This window comes from Protomyctophum bolini (genome assembly GCF_963924005.1).
Source record: "Protomyctophum bolini genome assembly, chromosome: 2".
NCBI classification, from domain to species: Eukaryota; Metazoa; Chordata; class Actinopteri; order Myctophiformes; family Myctophidae; genus Protomyctophum; species Protomyctophum bolini.
Genome location: NC_137863.1, coordinates 9,101,422 through 9,123,375, shown reverse-complemented (window position 1 = coordinate 9,123,375; position 21,954 = coordinate 9,101,422). Strand labels below are relative to the sequence as shown.

Sequence of the window (21,954 nt, the reverse complement as noted above, 5' to 3'; positions counted from 1 at the left end):
AAGTAGGGTACTAAAAAGAGACCTGATGTTAATTGTTGTTCTTTGATGTGTCTGTGGATGCATGGGTGGGTGTATGTTATTGTAGTTAAAAGGTGGATGTGAATATGAAAAATTAAATAAAATAAATGCATGGAGAAATGTAATTGACATAACATGCCCCCCTCAGCATTAGAATAACATGGGGTCATCCCTATGTTCCCCAGGTTAGATTTCTGGTTTAAGGACTTCAGTGTTTTGTACTATACAATTGTATGTTTAAGTACAGAATTTTTTGTGTGCCCACAAAAGATTAAATATTTCATATTTAAAATAGGCGATCCTCAAGCTCACAATTATTGATTAAACAGAAATGACCAACCAGTATGGCTATCGACAGAACACAAAACAATCAAGAATACATCATGTGAAATACCACCTTTATTTTTAGGTAGACCAACAAATAGAGAGCAAATAAAAATGTTTACATCAAGAGTGCTTGTTAATTCCACTACCCAGGAGGGTCTTGATTTGTGTCTGATGGAAGCTCTGATGTCGTGGGAGGTTTCTGAAACTGTTCATAGGGTGTGAGACTGAGACTCTCGCTCTGGAGACACTGGCGGAACGTGATTCCTTGTCTGATTCATGAAAAGGGTTTATCAGCCCCAGAGGTAAAAAGTGTTGTTGCCTTTCTGGGGTGAGATGGAAAACTTTCCCTGACCGATGTTTCAATACTTGAGGCCTCCTCCAGCTATCCAGTGACCGTGCTGCCTGGGCACTGATTGGCAGGTGGAAGGAGTCGACCTTGCCCATGGGCATCAGCTGAAGCCTTATAATCTCTAAAGACCTTGTTTTTTCTATCCAAGACTCCTTGACCTTGGCAGGGCCCCAGCGTCTCAGTGCAGGAAGTACAGGCCAATGCTCAGGTGGGTGGGAAGGTTTTGGAGGAGGAGCAGGATGTCGGTATTTGATTCGGGAGCCCTCAACATTTAAGTTGATTCCGACATAATGTGGCACTTCCACTGCTGCCTGGATAACAAAGAAATAAGAGTGCGTGAATGAAAGAGTGCACATTTGAATTAAATAATAATGAATGGCAAGAAACACATCTCCTCTACAGTATATTACCAAGGATATATCATAATTATACAGTATTCATACATGTTGCAAAGTTAACTAAATATTTTTTATGCACTTAGTAAATGCTCTGCTATGTGCAAGTTAAGCAAGCATGAACCTTTGTCAAACCAACAAGAAAACGAAATAATTAGCATCTATCTATATAACACCACTAATATAGTCAATAAGCAGGGAGTGCATTTGCAAAAATAATTAAGTGTGGTCCTGACTCCTGACCAATGCAAGGAGGTCATTCCACAGCTTGTGAGCCAGGAGGAAGATGAGACCAGGCCACCAGGGAAAGAGGGATAGACAACCTGTGACAACCTTTACTGATCATAAGAACAGTCCAGCTCCTCCTTACTTGCTTATATATGAGCTGAAACTCCCCAGTATTTGCTGTCCTGTCTTGTCTGCGGTCCAGAACAACCTTCAGTGTGTCCTCCTGTAGTAATAATAATAATAATAATAATACATTTTGTTTATAATGCATGCACTACATTTGAAACAAATCTCAAAGTGCTACAGTACAGAATGAAAAATATCTGCATAAAAACAATGTAAAAGGGGGGCAAAGAAAACCTGAATAGCTAACAGAATGCATTATTAAAAAGGAAAGTCTTTTAGTCCTCTCTTTAAAGCATCGACCTGTACAGCAGCACACAGACGAGCTGTCACAGTGGTGGAGGGGGCCATGGTGGGACTGGCGTTTATCTCTATCAGCCACGGGCACATGTCCTGGCCTAAAATAGCAGAAAGGAGAAAAAAAAGTAATACATTTCCTTTATAAGAAAAACAACAACTTTTTGAGAGATAATTGGTTCTTGGAATTGGAAACTGGCTGACAGCTGAATACGCCATCCCATTCTACCTAAAATGAAGTCAGCGCCATAGAGTTCAAAGGTGTTTTTGCGTGACTCCACCAGGTCTTGTGCAGTCTGCAGAGCATGGATTACAGCCTTCTTCATTCCTGGGACCACGATGGCCCCCCACTCAGCTGCTCTGCCCTGACTGGACAGAAAGGTCCTGAACTGGTCACAGGACCACATGTTGTCAGCAGGCACATCTGGATGGCGTCGTTGGGAGTTCTGCAGGTGCTTCTGAATTGAGTTATTACACAGGTGGACAGAGCTGATGGAACGGGAGTGAGCAGACAAGACCAGAGAGTCAAATATAAATATATAATGTAACAGAGAGTATAGCAACAAGGACAAGAACGAGAGGCATGATTGGAGAAATGGATGAGGGAGAAAAAGTTTTATATTTAATATTTCAATACTGTTCTCTCTCTTTCGCCTTCTCTCCTTTTCTGTTGTTACGTTATTGTTGTTGTCTCACCTGTCTAGTGTATCTAGAGAGTAAGGCTGCGTGCAGAATCGGAGGTAGCACTTCTTATAGAGCCAGATGGTCAGAGGGTTCCAGTCTGTGACCAGGAACCATTGGCGCACATCAAACTTGATATCATGGACCAGCAGGGGCCGCTCTAGGTACTTCTGCACCACCCATTTGCTGTCCTTGATCAGGGTTGGATCACTCTCCACCACCTGGAGGATCTCATCCAAACGTTTGGTGCACACAATGCCTAGAGAGAGCAATAAAACTCAGCTCAGTCAGGCTCAGTTTGGATGGTTGCTTTATAATGTATTTATACCGCTGTTTCCGTCCTTCATACCTCTGCCCCTGGACATGGCTCCTGGTTTGATGATCCAGACGTTGTGGATGCCATCGGTGTCCAGCTGTGGGCTGACCTCCCGCAGCCTGCACAGCATCACCTGGCAGCGGTTCACAAAGTGAACACTGTCCTCAATCTCCACCCCATCACTAGAATGGAATCAAAGAAAGAAAGAAAGAAATGGCATGATACTGAAAACACACGCACGCACGCACGCACGCACGGTCGCGCGCACACACACACACACACACACACACACACACACACACACACACACACACACACACACACACACACACACACACAAACACAGAATACTTACTGAACAGCAAGGTAGTAGTTTTTGATCAACTCAGACCACTGCTCATGTGTAAGTGCTTGTGATGCTTCCAGGCTCATGTCTATGTCATTGTGTTCCAGACTGTCTAGGAAGTTCCGGCACACCTTCAGTGCACAGTCAATCATTTTGGAGGGAACCAAAGGTGTGTCTTGGCAATGCTTGTTTTGTTTCTTCTTATCTTAGATGGAGGAACAACATGTCAAATCCATGGAGATATATTTAAACAATTGCTCTCAGTGAGTTAAGACTTGAGACAGAGATTCTTACTCTGATTTGCTTTGCTTTGCGATCTCTCCACAACACACTGCAAAAGACTGGTACAGGCTGTCCTTCTGTAATCCTCTACAAAGTGACAATTATACAGTTACAATTTAGGTATTTAGCAGGCGCTCTTAACCCAAGCAACTTACAAATGCAAGATCAGAGTACACTAGAAATGGTGCTTCTCTGAGCACAGGTCTCCGCCAGGTCAGGTAGGTTATTGTGGCCTCTTGGTGGCACTATAATAGGCCAATGTGAAAAGGCCAACAGTGCCGGAGATTAGCTGTACGCAGACAAATGAACCGACAAGCAGACGGTTTGCAAAACATACTCTTTCGCCAAGCCTTTGGCCTGGCAGAGACAATGAGGTTTGAACCTGACCAAGGGCTTGTCTCGCATGTCCCTCCTCTATCTTTCCCCTTGTCTCTCTAAACTGAATTACACACCTATCTGAAATAAAGCATAAAAAAACCCATCATATCACCTTCTAATGTTTCAATGTTTCATGGTTGATAAATGAGGAAGTATGATGGATGATGAAGTTCTCACCAATGAAAGCATGTTTATCATCCTCTGCTCCTAGTCTGTAGCAACGTGGGAAAAAGGTTTCTGGGTCAGCTGAGTCAAACCAGCACAGGTTTCTTAGATTCACACATAACCCCACCTGGGAAGAAAAGAGAGGGCAACGGAGTATATTCGCTTCCTCCCACCCACAACCATCCTCCAAACCCACTCCATAATTTCCTTGACATTTTGACAGGGCAGCCAACTACTCATTCCCACCAAGTTAAATCAAAGTCCAGCCATAATTTCTCCAGTTATTTTGTTCAAAAAGATACACAGCAATTACAACTCCCTGCCTGCAGGCATGGTAATGACAATGTCCTACTTGTAATGATACCTTAGTGGTGAAGCTGCCTGCTTTTGCAAAGTGGTTTGTAATTTGCTCCTTGTGTAACATGCGGTTGTCGATGGCATCTCTGCGATTTGTCCAATAGAAATACACTGTTTCATTTCGCACCATGCGAGACTGGAGAAAGACAAGAGAGGCAGAAAAGCTAATTATCATGATGGGATAAAGTGGATCCACCAAAAGAACGGCAAAGAACACAAGAAATTTTACCATTATGTCATACATTCCACCGGAATCAAACTCTTTCTCTACATCTTCCATATTGTCTATGGAAAGTGAGTACAGATAAGGAAACGGAAAGGTTAGACAGATGGGTGAAATATCCACATAATATATAATGGAAAATGTAAGTGTTAACTCAACCAGCTCACAGTCGTCATCATCACTGGCGTTAGTGTGACGGTATGTATGCTGGCTGGGGTGTAGGATACGGCGCTCGACCCAGCCTCTGGCCCGCAGCGCTGCTCCCACAACAGGGTAGGGGCCCTGGATGGAGAATATCATATGCATCTTGGGAGAGAGGGAGAGAAAGCAATAGACTAGGGAACAATGGTGGTTTACACAGAGAAATCAGACCCTTCTGAAGTGAGTGGTGCTGTACTTGTGCTGTACATACTGTGCAAGCTGAGTACATGCAGATAGTTTACCTTCACTGCTTTGTCGACCAGGGACTTGGCTGTTCTCAGCCTCTCTGGGTTAAGAACTGTACGGCCGGAAAGGCTATGACATGCTTTGCTCTCAGTAGCTCCCGCTGTCACAGTCCCACAAATATACAAAAATGAAAATTAAGTGATTCAATGAAATTATACTACTGTTTCTGGCTAACATAATATTGTTCATAACACATTTGAAAATTGATAGCAAAATACAATAGAATGAGAGTGATAAATCTAAATTAGTAGATTTGTAGACTATACTACCGTAAATCCTCCAATAAACTCCTCCTTTCTATTAATTACCGAGCCCCTATTAATCACCGGTGATGGCGTTGAATTAAGTAAATAAATTCCGGCCTCCTTTTATGAGCCGGGGTTTTTTGTGTTGTTTTTTTTTCCCAAGTGCCGTATCTGTTACTTTCGCTGCTCTGGCTGGCTGTGCCTGCCTGTCACGTCGGCGTCCACTGTCCAGATGCCGTGGCCGCGGTGCTCGGCTCGCACACAATACAACAAAGTTAATAACTTCGGGAGAGAGCCCCCACAGATCTGCCCTTCATGCAACGAACGTATTGGTTCTATAAACGGCAGATCGATGAGCGCATGGGGGGTTTTGCAGCCTGGCGCAGCCCCATGCGCCTTTTGGATCTCTCATTTTATGGAACGAACGTAGCCTACCACCGGTATGCTGTTAGCTTGTTGCTAACGCACGCTAACGGGACACCGTTAGCAACAAGTCTCTCTCTCTCAGACGTTCTCTACGTCTCTCTCTCTCTCTCTCTCTCTCTCTCTCTCTCTCGCGTGCGTTAGAGAGAGACGCTCTCTCTAACACGTCTCTCTCTCTCTCGCGCGCGCGTTAGAGAGAGACACTCTCTCTAACACGTCTCTCTCTCTCTCTCTCTCTCTCTCTCTCTCTCCCTCCCGTTGAAGCACTGCAGTGTTGCACTGTTCTGATTTGATATTACCGGTATATGAAATAGCCTATCATACATTTTATTTTTATGTTATTATTTGCATCTGAACTTGTCAGTAGCCTAACTGTAGGCCTTTACCACAGTACTGTGGTAGTCTATCTCAGTTGAAGTTATATACCGGTATATTGAATGTGACCAGATTTGACTGAGGGACTGCCATTGTATTTTTATTTGTTTCATGTCATATGAAAGCAGGGAATCATATAGCTTCAAATGACATAACAGGGAATCATATAGCTTCAAATGACATAGCAGGGAATCATATAGCTTCAAATGACATTGGTTATTCAAGTTAAATTGATGTGTTGATGTTATTATGGTATTTACCATAGGCAATATGCCAATAATGGAAAAACAGTTAAAATGACCATTGAGCACCTGCAACTGCACTGTTCAATATTTCACGAGGACTTGGTTTCAATAGGCTATGAGCCCAATACATTTTACTGTGTTCTAACTGACCCAAAATGTGATTTGTTCATTATCATCAGTTTGAAAATTAGAAATAAAATTCCTCCTTCTTATAGCTGCCTCCTTCCAATAAAAGCCCGGTATCGGGATCGGTTGAGACAAATAATAGCCCGGGTTCCTAAAAGAGGATTTACGGTATATCTATAGTAGGCTAATATGGAGCTGTGTTTCTCAAACTTTTTCATGTCAAGGACCGCCAAATGAATACTGTGTATGTATTTGGCCTCTGACCCCCATAAAGGTTTGTGTTGTTAAAATGTTTCAAAAGTATTTGTTAAATGTCACAAATGCATCGCAACACATTGGGGCTTGTAGATCGGCTGTATATAGGATTAAAGTAGTGAAACCAATTTTATACAGTAGGCTATATTAACACATTTTGCTGGTAGAGCAATCATCTTTCCAATGGAAAGAACTAGTATAGCCTATTATGTATACATCCTGTTGTGCAAATCAAAAATAGTAAAATAGAGAAGTAGATAGCTAGTATCTACTACAAAAATGAAGCAATATAGAGAAACTATACTTGATTGTAAGCTTTTGTCTCTGTTGACACTCTTGGGGGCTTCGTTGTGTCGCTGACCCATAATAACTACATTGTGCTCATCCTTAGAGGGCTTTCCCAATGTTCCCATCTCTCCAGCAGAGGCCAATTCTAGAGACAGATCAGAGAAAAGATCAGATGAATACAACAAATCATCATCAAGTCATCACAACAAAAACTAAACTGTGTGCCAGGCTGGGTTACCAGGGCTGTGTGGTTGTGACATGTTATAGCACCACCATGAGGCCAATTTGCAATATTTAGGTTGCAGTTCTTCCTTGGTCTACTTTTGATTGATTGATTGATTGATTGATTGATTGATTGATTGATTGATTGATTGATTAACAGTTTGCAGAATTACAGTACATTTCAAGTACAACTCAATACAACAACTGTTAACTGTGAGTGGACGACACCATAAAGCATTACACTTGTTTACAATAGGGCCCACCATTTTCAATTGATCAAAACAATTAGAGACGTATAACACAACTATATAGTCAAAACAGGAAATCATCATAGAGGAGGTAAAAAGGGAAAAGAAACATATACAGTGAGGGAGAAAAGGAGAAAAGATTTTACGGGGGCCAGTTTCCCTCTCCAATTCAGTGATGCGTTCTACTGGTGACCGTGGTGTGGCTGATTTAAGCAGTCATGGGTCAAACTAGTGAATCTAGTTTTGCACTTGTAGATAGATCTAATAAATGGACTGTTTAAACCAGTCACTCACACCAGTGACACCACAGTATAGACAAATGCATCAAAGTCACCATTTTAGACAGCATCATTCTTGCCTTTCCTAAAGTAGTCAAGTAAAATGATCAAAAGTCTGCCTGCGAAGCGGAATTACTGTCTGTTAGATTAGAACATTACTTTATTTGTCAGCAAATACAGTAACAATAAGGGTCCTTGTAATTATAGTTTCTTTCCTCGACCCTGCTTTTTGGAAGTATACTACACTGAAAGTGAGAAGTTAGACATGCATGCACTAAAGTGTTTAAGGCTCATTGAGCAATCTAACTATATTTGCAAAAACATTGCACATTGTTATGTTTCTTGTAAATAGAAAGATATTCACTGACGCATGCATTCTTGACCGCATGTGCACCTGAATGACTGATGATAGTCCACTCCATTAATACAGTAGGCTACATGTCACACTCACAACATACAAACATACACATTTTGACAGGGTTTCTACAGTAATGAGATAAATATATACTGCAGTCAGTGTTCACAAAACTACTGAGAGTCTGAGTGTAACTGAAGCTTAAGCCTTGAACTCTTCAGCTCATATGGTCCAAAACAGCATGGTTATGAAACTTTAATGCATGGCCTTTGCATCAAGCATTTGACCACCTGCAGGAATTTGTAAGTGTGACCTTCATGATTAATTCAGCATTCTTGATGTATAGGATTAGATTTAGATTAGATTAGATTCAATGTATTGTCACTGCACAGGGTATACATGCAAATACTAAATGAAGGGTGGCGTCTAGCCAGAAGTGCAATACAGTAATGCAGCAATGAGAGAATAAATACAGAAAAATGTACAGTGTGTATAGGACTGATTTATGAACACAAACACTAGTGGAGTTCTTTTTCAATAAGTATCACTCCCTCCACTCTGTTCAAATACAGGTTTCAGCTGTGATCTTTCAATGTAATACTATAGTATTTATGAATCAATAATAAGATATATTAAATAAATAAATGAAATGGGGTCAAAAAGGGGTCAAAATGCTGTGCGGGAGACAGCTCGTGCACCTGTAACGTTACTACACCCCTGTCTGCCCTGGACAGTAGCCTATAGTGTTAGTTACTTAAACAGCCAACTAGTCTTCGTTTACAATACATGCCCTTGAGAAAGAGCTGCACATTGTGTACACAACCCCTCGCATAGCCTGACTATATCCTATCACCTATACACCACCAGACAGTGCCGTTTTTATACAAAGGTCAATTTATTATGTTAATCATCTGATTGAAAGTATCGTAGGGAACGTGACGTGCGATAAATCGCAACCTGCCAAAGATAAGAAAATAGCTCAGTCTTCCTGATTGACACACTGACACTAGCCTACTTCTCAAACAACACACCTTAAGCGACCGTCGTAAACATTAAACCAAACAAACATTGTTTACAACTGTACTAAAATTGCTTACACCTGCCGCTGCGCCTATACTCACCCAAATGAACGGTTACAACTTCAGTGCAGTCAGTGGGTCAGTACAGTGGGTAGTAGGCCTACGGCACGCTGCTGCACTAGACTTACCCAGGCTAGCACTAGACCAGGCGAGCGCTCCCACGGTAGATCAGCCATTAGCTAGGCTATCACCTCAGTAGTCAGTCTGTTTACCGTTTCCATAACAACGTGTAAAAAAAATCATTTTCTTCTTTTTCATTACATATCATAACATATAGTTATTTATAAATCTATGGTGCCGCATGGGTGCGAGAGATCTTATTGGTGAAAGACTTAAAATGGAAATAGAATGGATTAATGGATTGGAATCGTTTTAAAAAGGCTGAGTAGGCTAATTGTTTGTAGCCAGGGTAGGGTAGCGTTACTAGCGTAGCATGTTCCGTTTCAATAATAGGCCTATTGTTGCATCCGTTGTTATGGACATTTTTAAAGAAGGTCACTTTAAACTTTGAGGTGTGGTTTCGTTTGCGTAGTAGAAGTAGTCAGTTTTTTTTATTGACATGCGCTTTCGTTTGAAATGCACCCGTTCTGCAGAATACTGTTTCAATCAATCAATCAATCAATCAATCAATCAATCAATCAATCAATCAATCAATCAATCAAATTCAAACCGTAAGGTATCTTCTATTAATCTATTTGATTTGAGTAGGGATTCTAGGGAAACACTTTTTTTTTGCCTATTGACCACTAGATGTCAGGCAATACCCGTTTAACGTCCCAACTGGCGCCAAATCCATATAGGCTACAACCGCCTGTTTCCACCATTTCAGTGTTCCGTAATTCCATAGAGTAATTCCGTCGTTGAACTTGAACATGGTTGACTTCCGTATAATGGAGCAGTCATATGACGTTATTTTATAGACGACGTTGATTGTTATTAAAAGATAACACGAGGGAATCCCCTCCCCAGCTATCTGTGGAAGCAGACTAGAGTCAGGTTTTATGCTTCGTCGTACGATGGTGCAACTGCAATGCCAATTGCCTTGTGATCTTGTAGATTGGCATTACTGTGGAATGTCAGTCTGTCATATGGAGCCTAACTGACAGTCACAATCAACTATGGGGCCTGAAGCCAGTGCAGCCATGCAGCATCATGCACCCAGGGCCATCCATGATCTAGGGATGCATATCACCAGGGACAGAAGAGGTGGTTAGGCTATAATCAAGTCACATAGCTGGAAGCACATGCTGTTCCTTTTTCTACAGGATCAGAGGGACTAAACAAGCTGTGCTGGTATATGGTAGCACAGTAGGCTACTGACTGACAGTAGTCTGCTCTGAGCCTGATGATGACACCTGATGAAATAGACGCCCTAATGATTGAAATAATTAGTTTTTGTAAAGATATTTTGGGGCTGCTTTTTCTGCCTTTATAATTATTGATAGTAGTGGAAATTGACAGGAAACGGGGAGAGAGATGTGGAGTGACATTCAGGATTGGGATTCGAACCCAATCACGCTGTCAGTCAGGCTGCATTAGAGCCTGTGTGGTATATGCGCCTGGACCACTAGGCCAGTGGGCACCCCTAATGAAATAATTCTAACTTATTTTATGTGTGGCCTTATGTGTGGAATTATACAATGAAGGTAACATGCTCTAGCTGAAAACCCATGGCTTAACCACCATGGCATGTAAATCATCCTCTGTGAAGATCTGTCTCCTGTATAAGCAAATTCATAATACCAGCAGCCATCATTATGAAAGCTTTAATAACAGGTGGACCCATTGAATGCCCAAAGGTTTATGTGAGTCTGAACAGGTGACTGCATGTGTCAGAGGCCCCTCAAGGCTGGGCGTATCACTTTTGTTGTATTTGTTCTCATGTAAACTGAAGGGCAGGTGGGCTTTGTGTTGATTCAGAGCCTCATATACATGCTCAATGATGCTCATCCGCTGTTTGCCCAGCCCCACAGTGAGTTGTTTTTAAATGCTAGACAGAGTTCTTTGACTATATACCCAGGTGCTTTGCTCCTCTGAGCTGTCATGTCCACAAGGCAATTACTTTGACCTCAGCAGTCACACATAGCTATCTCTTCTCTAATGTGAAATTCAGCTCAGAGGTGAGCTTATTCACTCCTCCCTGTCATCATGGCCTTGTAAACCTTTATGGGTGTTTAAGGAAGAACAGCATGTTGGGTAAATACAGTAGAGATGTTCTTCTTTTATACTGGAACATTAGCTCTGGCACAACATTATGGCAGGAGGCACACCGTGGCAGGTGTGTTGCCCAGCACTGAAGTGCGAATGTCCCCTCAGGGGTTGAAGGGTGGACGGACGCATAGTGCATAGCTGTGTCTGTCAGCTGGGTGGACTGTATTTGTGTTTGTGTGCACAGTCGCACACGCCATTGCATGCGCAGCTTGTCTATAACCTATCGACATTCGTCTATCTCGCCCTATCGTTTCCAAGTGGGGGTGCATCTGTCCATTGTACCTTTGTTTGGCTGACTGTATGAACCATCTCTCTCTCTCTCTCTCTCTCTGGGTTCTCCTCCTACTCCACCTCTGTCCCTGCGTTCCAGATCCAGAGGGGGGGGGGAAACAGAGAGAGAGAGAGAGAAGGGGGAAAGAGAGAGGTTGAGACAGCTGCTGTGGCCGGCCGGCCGGCCCAGTGTGAGAAGCCTCTGTCCTGCTAGGCCACGCCTTGGCTCCTTTTCCTTCACAGACAACCATTGTCTTCAACACTGCTTCTGCTATTGTGATGTAATGTAGTTTGTCATTCCCCAGTGGTCTGCTGTTGGCTGCTGTGGTAAAAGACTGACCAACACTTTAGAGTGTGGAGTCAAAATCACAAGAGAATGTATACACACACTGGGTAAAGCATCGTTGATAGAATAACTCTTTCTTAATTCATGCTTCTGAAGGGTCTTATGATATGATGTAATGCTATGACACGGCAGCTTTACTGGCAATCCAGTTTTGCTCATTTCAAATATCAAGTTCAAGGTGCAAGAGGTTCAAGGTTTCTTTTCACAGTCACGTGCACTTATTGCAGTTGCAGGCAGCGCAACTCTTGTACTTATGAGACTAGTGATGGGGGAAAGTAGACCCTTTAAGCAGGTACCATTAATTATAAGAGTGTGCACCCGAGCTGTGCTCAAGCAAGGTCACAGAGTGACAGAAAGATTCCTATATAGTGTCTGAAAAAGTAGAGACACGTCAGAATTCTCCAGGACAGACAAACCTCTGGCCTGCGCTTTGAGGGGCGCCCCGATCAGCGGACTGATATGATCGAATCTGATTCGTGATGTAACAGGTCGTATTTGCTTTCATATAATGTCTTTGCTGTTCATATGCATATCACATGACCATTCAATTTGGGATAAATATGGGCAATCATTAAATGCCAGATCTTGTGAATCCATGATTTATGTGTACAGCCTGTTCATTGGACTATTAGATAACCCTCTCACAGTAATGACGAATCACTAGTCAAAACTGTTTAACAACAATAAAAACACTTAATTTAACTCAGAGTAAAATTGACCCTCTAAATAAACCCCATTTGTGGATTTTACAGTGCAGTGAGTGTGAAAGACATCAAATCGCAAACACAGAAAAGCTCTCATGGTTCTTTTGTCTTACTAACCCTTTCTTTACCACACATCATTTGAATATCATTTGCATTTCATTTGCATGGCAGTTGAGTGCTTGTCTTGTTTAATTCTTGAACTTGACAGCAGATGCAAATCAGACTTTTTTCCTACTTCGTTCAGCCTACCAGACTGGTTTGTACAGATGTTTAAAAGTTATTTTTATTAATCATGACTGCACCACGCAGGTCACAGATGATATATGGTCACAGATGATATATGCAATACACTGACAGCGATAGCATTTCAACAGGCAATGCACCCTCTGAGGCTTGACTGTAGGATGTTTATTATTGTCAATATACAACAATAAATATTTTACATCTAAGACCCTACAACAGACATTTTAGACAAAACTGATACTGTACTCTATTTAGGTCATGTCATAGGCAAAAAATAGCCACTCAAGTTCACATTGTGACGCGTAACACAACACGCGCTGTGCACGTTTGTTTTCAGTGAAGAGATTTGAAGTGGGAACAACAAAGGAAGGGGCCAAGTATAGGCCCCTGGGGGACCCCGGTCAACAAAGTATATATGGTTTAAGTGTGGTTAAGTGGTTAAATTTGACAATTGAAAGTTGTGTTTAAACAAAGAATCTTCCTTTGGATCTTCTATATCTCCCAACTGGGCGATATATTATAGACACATCCTGGTGACAAAAGCGGTTGCTCCAGTGACAGTAAAAGACCCACAACAAAAATTGGCATGATGTGGTGATAACACATAGAAGTTTAACTGTCAGCTCATGTTTATCGTCATGTTTATATGACTCTTGTGTTTCCTGAAGACTCATGCCAACCCCATGACCAGTCCTTATCTGAAGTTAATCTACATCAGGGTGGTTCTGGACCAATAATGAGCCTTGTAGTATGCTGGCATGATGCCAGTGCTGTTTGACTACAGTTACCACCACTACACAGGGTTTGTTAGCATCACCAGGTAATGTAGATAACAGAGAATGATAGGTCTGAGCATGCCAGAGCGCCACACATGGTAAATATGGCCGACACAGACAGAGGTCAGACCTCTTGAGAAATATGGGTTGCTGTGTAGATAAGAGAATATATCAGGGTTATGTAGAGGGTGGCTGTAGGCTGAAGAGTCTCGGTATACGTACACTCAGGCAGACTATGTATGGTGTTGTACATGCATGGTTGGGAGCGCACACACACGCGCGCACGCACGCACGCACACACACACACACACACACACACACACACACACACACACACACACACACACACACACACACACACACACACACACACACACACACACACACACACACACACACACACACACACACACAGCCCACTCGTAATTTCAACAATTATGGCCTAGCTCCTCATGACACACACAATATATAGATAGAGGGTGGGCAGGAGACAAGAGCTGGGAAGACCGCTGAAGAGGAAGGAAAAGGACATTTCTAGTGGCCACAGGATGGACCCCAGGGGGCCGTCAGTCCTCTCTGAAAGCAGTGGGACAGACAGAGTAAGACAGGGAGACGACACCATGATGTCCACATGAAATACAGTCATTTGGCTGGTTGCGAAGGCACATTGAAAACAAACTGTTCTTCACCTCTGTCATGATCTCTCTCTCTCTCTGTGTCGTCCTTTCTTTCTTTCTTTCTTTCTTTCTTTCACTGTACTCTGTTATTATCACACTGATCATTATCAGCCATTACTCTCATCTTGGACATGCTCTGGAGGAGAGTCGGGCCTCCCACATGGCTTTGGTGAGACTCCTAGCAGCAGCACGGGGTGGGGGTGGGGTGAGGGGATGGAGACAAGAGGCCCAATAAAGTCTGTCTATATATAGAGGCAAGCAAGTTTTCCCCCCTGTCCTTATAAAGAGCTGCTCTAGTGAATCCATGTGGACTATCCTCCTCGCTCTGCTGCGAGACCATCACTCCCTCCACGACTGGGAAGACAGAACACACAGCCACACAGAAGTGCACGCACGCATGCACACACGCGTACACACAGACACAGACACACACACACACACACACACACACACACACACACACACACACACACACACACACACACACACACACACACACACACACACACACACACACACACACACACACACACACACACGCACTTTGCAAGCCACTTTAACAGAGAGAGAGAGAGAGAGAGAGAGAGAGAGAGAGAGAGAGAGAGAGAGATATTTCTTAACAGGATTTTTATCTTTGCAGTGCACAAACATACTAAAATAGGAGTGGTTTGAGGAAACCACCAAAAGAGAATGATGCAAGGTGCAGTGAAGTGGATGAATGGGTGCTGTCCTGATAATGTGGGAGATTAGGAAGTGACTTTCACATGAACTTCTGTCCACAAATATCCCTGTGTGGATTATAATATCCATATTCATGGCAGCATAATCTCTAATCTCTATCCAAAACATGGTCCTAGCTGGCCCTCATACTGCAACACAAGTGTAAACCTCTGTCTCACTTGGAGTGATGAACCTTGATCCAAAGAGGAGTCATTTTGTCAAACTATAGCTCTGTCCTAAGTGATTCCTTTCCCACCACCTTTGTTCTCCCACATATTACCATCTCATTATTTTCCCTCTTTTACATCTAAGTTGAAAGAGACAGCTTCATACATGTATACTGTAAGTGTCACGATATTTTGTTCTTTTACACACTGATCTCAAAAAGCCCAAAAGTTCAAAGTAAAAACAAGGAGTCATAAATTAATTTACATTATTGTTAAGTAAATTGAAGTACGGCACTTCCCCTTCTGATCCAGCGATCCTTTGTAGGTGTCATGTGATTTCCTGACTGATGTGTGTGTGTTTGAAGTCCTCTAATCAGTTTGATTCTGCCGTGTGGTTGCTCCTTAGTTGTAGCTAGGGCTCTCAACAGACGGACCTGCAATTTCCAATCAATCATCTTAATAAAAAACATTCTTCACCAAATGATGTGACCTGATCGGTCCATATACGCAGAGGGCCAGGTCGGACATTTAGTGTTTTCCTCCACGGGCCGGATGGTTCTACCTCCCAGTTCCAGAGTAGTTCTGGAGCAGCAGATTGTGTGGCCCTGGTTTTTCCCTAATGGGACTGATTGAGGGTAGCTACTGGGACGTAAGTCGGGACTTGATCACCTGAGTGAGGGTATGATGTTGCGAGACCCGAAACCCTGAGGACCTTTTATGCATCACTGAGGATACGTCCCAGGTGCATCCATGCAATGTTGATAAATTAATGACACTGACCTCATCAAACCCTGGATAGCCATACATGGGGAAGACTGTATCAACATCTAGATCTGCATACATGGAGCCGGCCAGCAACTCTACAACTGGCCTCATGGACACCATGTTGATCTGACCTCATCAGAGATCATCTTTTCTATGTTGTTACCCTATTTTCTTTGCTAATGTTATCCTTGACTGTTTCATCCTCTGTCTGTCTGTCTGTCTGTCAATATTATGTGACAATTTACAGTCTTTGTTGGTGAGGTAACTGAGGTTTCATGCAACTTTGATCTTGCACGTTGCTCTGGATAAAAACATATGCTAAATGCTTAGTTTATAAATTGTAGGCTAGTTGTACACAGTTGTACTAGGCACACATAAATGACACACAAGACACATCTCTACTGTTTCTGAAGTAAACGCTGTATTATCTATACAGCTGTCCCCATCTGCTGACAAATGACAGCAAAGGTTCAGAAGTCAATGGGAGACAAGGTTCATTATGCGTGCTAAATGTCTCCTCCACACCTGTTGCTCACACTCTCCTGCCTTGTATGTGACCACACACTGTGAGGACAAAAGGTCTCTCACTCTTTTTCTTTTTCTTTTTCTTTCTCTCTCTCGCACATACGCACGCACGAACGAACACACGCACGCATGCGCGCGCGCACACACACACACACACACACACACACACACACACACACACACAGTCATGTTTTTGTGACCATCTTTTAGCTGAGAACATCCATCCATCCATCCATCCATCCATCCATCCATCCATCCGGCATCAACACTCTGCTTCTCTGCAGTAGTCTGACATTCAATGTCAACATTTGGTGCATGACTACAGTTGGACTCTCGGGGACTCTCTGAGGGGGTGGAAGCGTGTGTGTGTGTGTGTGTGTGTGTGTGTGTATGTGTGCGTGCGTGTGTGTGTGCGTGTGCGTGTGTGCGACTGTGCATGTGTGCGTGCGTGTGTGTGTGTGGTATGTATGCATGTGTCAGTTTGTGGTCATAAAAGCCCCGCTGAGAGAGGAAACTCAGCTGTCACAAATCATCAGACGTTGCTTTCTCCCTCTGTCCTGGTTGGTCATGCTGTGGTTAACCTTTCCTCCTGTCCTGCATCACCCCCCTCCCCCAAACAACCACCACCATGCACCCAACCCTTCTATTTTGCCTAAACAGTAGTTCTCAGAGGCTAGGTTTGGGGCAGAGGAGGAGGAGGCCCTGCCCCTCGTTGTGAGCATGTTGCTTAAAGATAAGCAAATCAGACAAGGAAACCCCCCTGTGGTGAGTGAGCACGTGTGCTCGTGCGCGCACGCACGCACGCACTCTCTCTCTCTCTCTCTCTCTCTCTCTCTCTCTCTCTCTCTCTCTCAATCAAGAGGGTTCTAATATTGGGTGAACATGGGACCACAGGGAAAATGTGTCCTCTGTGGGAGAGGGCACATTTTCTTTTACATCTTTTATATATTTTTTCCAATATCACAACATAACATCCTGTTCTTGCTCTCCTCCCCTCCTCATTGCTTACTCTCTAACCCAGAACAAATTGATTCACGTGTGTGAACTGGTTTGTCCTGTGTGTGCGCCGTGTGTAAGCACTGCTAGATCAGTTGTATGATGAAGCATAAATCATTCTTCAAGATGTAAAGTTAAAGACCTGGACAGTCAGCATAGGGCTTGTCTCTGTGTAGAGAATATGAGCTCTGTGTTCTCACCTCCGCAGGCTGTAACACGGTAAGACAACCGCCGATCATATTAGGCCGGGACATGGACAACAGCTACTAGTTAACTAGCCTTCTCTTCTGGCATGGGCTGGCATGGCTTGGCTGGCATGGGCCCCAAAGTCCTAAAAGCTTTCTACAGAGGCACCACAGAGAGCATTCTGGCTGGCTGCTTCACGGCCTGGTATAATTATGGCAGCTGCACCGACCTCAACCGCAAAGCAATGCAGAGGGTTGTGCGAACAGCCGAACGCATCAGCGGATGTGATCTCCCCCCCATCGAAGCCCTGTACGACCGACGATCGTTGTGTCAGCAAAGCTTGTGGAATTATGGAGAAAAAATAAGTTTTACTCGTCTTATGTACCTGTACACAAGATGTAGTACAACCTTGAACCTTCTGAGATAAACTAAGCTGTCTTTCAAAATAAGTAACTACAGCTGCTGGTGCGGAAAGCACTAGCAAGATGACTGGAGGGATTGTATGAGGATGACGTAGACTCGTAGAGAGAGATGATCTGTTGTTATAACAGTGAGAGTTGGTTGAATTAATTATTCCACACACACACACACACACACACACACACACACACACACACACACACACACATCAATACGATCTGACAGACTGACAATGTCACTCTCCTCCCCTCTCTTTGCAAACCAATAAACTGCACTTTCCACTTCCATTTAGTGTAACAGCTTTTGATACATATAGCCAACAGTATCACTTCCATAGTCACATCTGGTCTGGTTTTTCTCATTATCACAATTCACAGTGGAAGTGCACGCCAGCAGGGGGTTAGAGGTGTGAAAGGCATGCAGTGCAGGGCCATTAGCACAGCTGATAATGAGTAAGTCTGTGTTTTTGGTGCTCTCCGGTCCCAGCCTTGGAAACCCATTCTGACTGTGATTCATGAATTCCATCCTCATGCTTGTTTCTCAAAGAACTTCTAGACCTCAAAGAACTGATCGACTGACTGCAATCTTTCATCAACACCCTCAGCCTACATTCTCATACAGTTAGGCTACATGTATTCACATCTAGCTGGCCGGTAATCTCTGTAGAGTAATGGCGCCTGACCAGCTCAGAAAACTCCAATCACAAGAATGGTTTTTAACCACTTAAACCCTATATATATAGTACCGGTATATACTTTATTGCTCGAGGTCCACCAGGAGTCTATCCTCGGCCCCTAATTTTGTCTGTCTACACCGAATCTCTTCGCTGAAAATGGCCAATCTACAAGCTCCAATATAATGTGATGCGTTGTGAGCTTGCATATTTGCTATTTTCCCCTATGACATATCCAGAATAGGGATGTTAAGGTTCTATCAGCAAATGAAGGAAAAACAGTGCCCTATTTTCCTTCTAATTGTTTTATTGACGGAGTCAACAGTCTGTCTCGAGAGACTAGGGTTCATGTGGTTAATGTTCAGGCTACCGTAACCCTGTTCATCTCTCATGACTATCATTAACAATAAATCAAGGCATCCACATATATCTCCTCTCTGTATCCCCAAAATAACCACTCTTAACATCCTAATCCTCTCCACTCCAGATATGTCCATGTTATCTGAATGAATTGTGGGCCATGGGAGAGGACTAGTGGCTTACTGGGGTCAGACCTGGCCACTTCTTGTTGTTTAAATATAGCCCGTATCTGGAGCCAATCTGACCTGGCAGCCGACAGTCCCCAGGCCCAGACAGAACCACTGATGACTGGGCCACATGGAGCCAGATAGATAGGACCAAACAACAGACAGGACCACTGCAGACTGGGTCACATGGAGCCAGATAGATAGGACCAAACAACAGACAGGACCACTGCAGACTGGGCCACATGGAGCCAGATAGATAGGACCAAACAACAGACAGGACCACATGGAACCAGATAGATAGGTCCAAACAACAAAGGACAGGACCACTGCAGACTGGGCCACATGGAGCCAGATAGATATAGGACCAAACAACAGACAGGACCACTGCAGACTGGGCCACATGGAGCCAGATAGATAGGACCAAACAACAGACAGGACCACTGCAGTGCAGACTGGGCCACATGGAGCCAGATAGATAGGACCAAACAACAGACAGGACCACTGCAGACTGGGCCACATGGAGCCAGATAGATAGGACCAAACAACAGACAGGACCACTGCAGACTGGGCCACATGGAGCCAGATAGATAGGACCAAACAACAGACAGGAGGACCACTGCAGACTGGGCCACATGGAGCCAGATAGATAGGACCAAACAACAGACAGGACCACTGCAGACTGGGCCACATGGAGCCAGATAGATAGGTCCAAACAACAGACAGGACCACTGCAGACTGGGCCACATGGAGCCAGATAGATAGGACCAAATAACAAAGCTTGAGTGTCTCTGACAGCATCGAACACCTAACCTGTCAAATGGAAATAAGAAACGAAACTAAATTAATGCCTGAACAGAAAATAATTAAAACTTGGATTGATCTCATCTGACATAACTGGGGTCTGAGCCACAGCCCAAGAAACCATGATGGTTTTTTTGGGTTATTGATACAGTGCCAAATGGGTGGTAGCAGACGATAATTCTGGAGATTCCTTCCATGTCAAGAATCACACTGCAGGGCGAGAAGTGCGAGGAGAAACATGTGTACATGAAAGAGAGATCAAGAAAAACAGAATGAGATACTAAAGAATAGATGGATAGATAGACACAGTATATAGAGAGAGATGCCTATGGTGACTCAGCATAAGCATAACATGCTCCGCTGGGCCTGTATGACCTCGTTCCTCAAGCTGACACTCAGCTCTGTTTCTCCCTTCTGTTGCGATTCACAGGGAGATGGTGAGAAGCGGGGGGTGCAGCTGAGGAGGGATACTGGGAGAGGAGGAGGGAAGATTGGTGAAAGTGGAGGGAGTGAAAGAGAAACACCAGCCCATGAGGAGAAACAGCAGCACCAGCAGACGACACGGCAGAGTGTGTGTGTCAGGGACATGGAGACAGGTTGTGTAAATAGATGTATGCGAAAGAACGCAACAACAGAACAGGGAGGTGAGGTAGTTGGATAAACAAAAAAAAAGGAGAGATATATAAATGATACATAGTCCAGAGCTGACTGAGACCTTGTAACGTTCAGTAAACATAGCAAACACTGTGGACATCAATTCTTTCAGCACAAGTGTGTTATAAAAACCGTTGACACAAGCCAGTAATGCAAGCTAAAAACGGTTCCATTCCATTAGCCTCCGTCTGCTTCATTTTAACACAGGAACATAATGCCAAGTTATTTTAACTATAACAACATTCTATGTTATGCTACATAGCACTTAAAGTACACACATCTATGCACGCACGTACACATACCTACCACTAACATCTCCTGACATGAAATAGACACTTTATCTACACACAAACAAATATAGTCTGTTGTACACTATCCACTGATAGTCCACATAGTCCACTGATCAATGCCATCCCGGGGACATTGAATGCAGGGTTGATGACCCTCCATGACTAGCACCATTAAAAAAACAACTTCTAAGTAGGCTAATTAAATTGTATTGCCTACTGGAATTAAGTTTCATTGAAACTCAAACACAAAGCATAACAAGCATTATTAAACTCAAGGTCATAGATGGAAATGTTCTGAGGGAGTAACAGTTACAGCAAAACACAAGAAGCACTCTAGCACTAGCGCTGCTACAGAACGTTATGTGACACATTTTATAAACTGGTTGATGTCAAGTGCAAACGTGTGAAGCCGCTACTAGGAATCAAGCTAGCTCAGCTCGTTTGTTTGTTAGAGCATAAAAATGAAGTGTTGCTTGCTGGCAGCTCTGGCTGACTGAGCTTTAAGCCACATACTAACAAACGGGTCCCTCCTCTTCTTCCACAACGTTCTCCCCTGCAACAGCGTGTTGGGCTGAGGGAACACCCTGTGCCCCTGGCAGGTGGTGGTGTTGTGGGCTGATAAAGCATGGGCCTCTCGCACCCCTGACTCCCCCCCTCCCCCCTCAGCCGGCTGAACACAGGCAGGCGGCTTGATAACAAGCATGGAACACACACACAGCCATGAAGTCCCCCGCCTGAACCCTCTCACCCTGCAGCATGTTCCAAAGAGTCATGGTGGAAAGACTGGTTGTGTTGTAAATACAAAGCCATGTGAGACATAATACACATTATGCAGTAAATAAATGCATTTTCTTTTGTGAAAAGGTTTTAGTTTTAAAGGGGCTAAGGATTTATGAGAAAAGTTGCACAGACCTGTGAGACACAATACACAC

The 21,954-nt window shown here is 43.6% G+C and overlaps 1 protein-coding gene across 1 annotated transcript; it reads right to left on the bottom strand.

Annotated features, from left to right (window-relative positions):
• Positions 1–448: 448 nt before the first annotated feature.
• Positions 449–5,575, bottom strand: ttll3 (tubulin tyrosine ligase-like family, member 3). The gene is made up of 14 exons (XM_080788933.1): positions 5,202–5,575; positions 4,929–5,032; positions 4,653–4,791; positions 4,492–4,547; positions 4,270–4,398; positions 3,918–4,032; positions 3,375–3,449; positions 3,090–3,285; positions 2,768–2,916; positions 2,434–2,677; positions 1,967–2,226; positions 1,744–1,838; positions 1,460–1,540; positions 449–1,005 (listed from the first exon to the last, which is right to left on the bottom strand). The coding sequence occupies exons 3-14, from the start codon at positions 4,789–4,791 to the stop codon at positions 466–468; spliced, it is 2,079 nt and encodes a 692-aa protein (XP_080645059.1). The 5' UTR covers positions 4,929–5,032; positions 5,202–5,575; the 3' UTR covers positions 449–465.
• Between the last annotated feature and the right edge of the window lie 16,379 nt (positions 5,576–21,954).

Coding starts and splice junctions, on each gene's coding strand:
- ttll3 (XM_080788933.1), bottom strand. CDS start 4,791: ATGCATATGATATTCTCCATCCAGGGCCCCTACCCTGTTGTGGGAGCA. Junction 4,399..4,491: donor GTGGAATGTATGACATAATG/GTAAAATTTCTT, acceptor GTCTTTCTCCAG/TCTCGCATGGTGCGAAATGA. Junction 3,286..3,374: donor GCAAAGCAAAGCAAATCAGA/GTAAGAATCTCT, acceptor CCTCCATCTAAG/ATAAGAAGAAACAAAACAAG.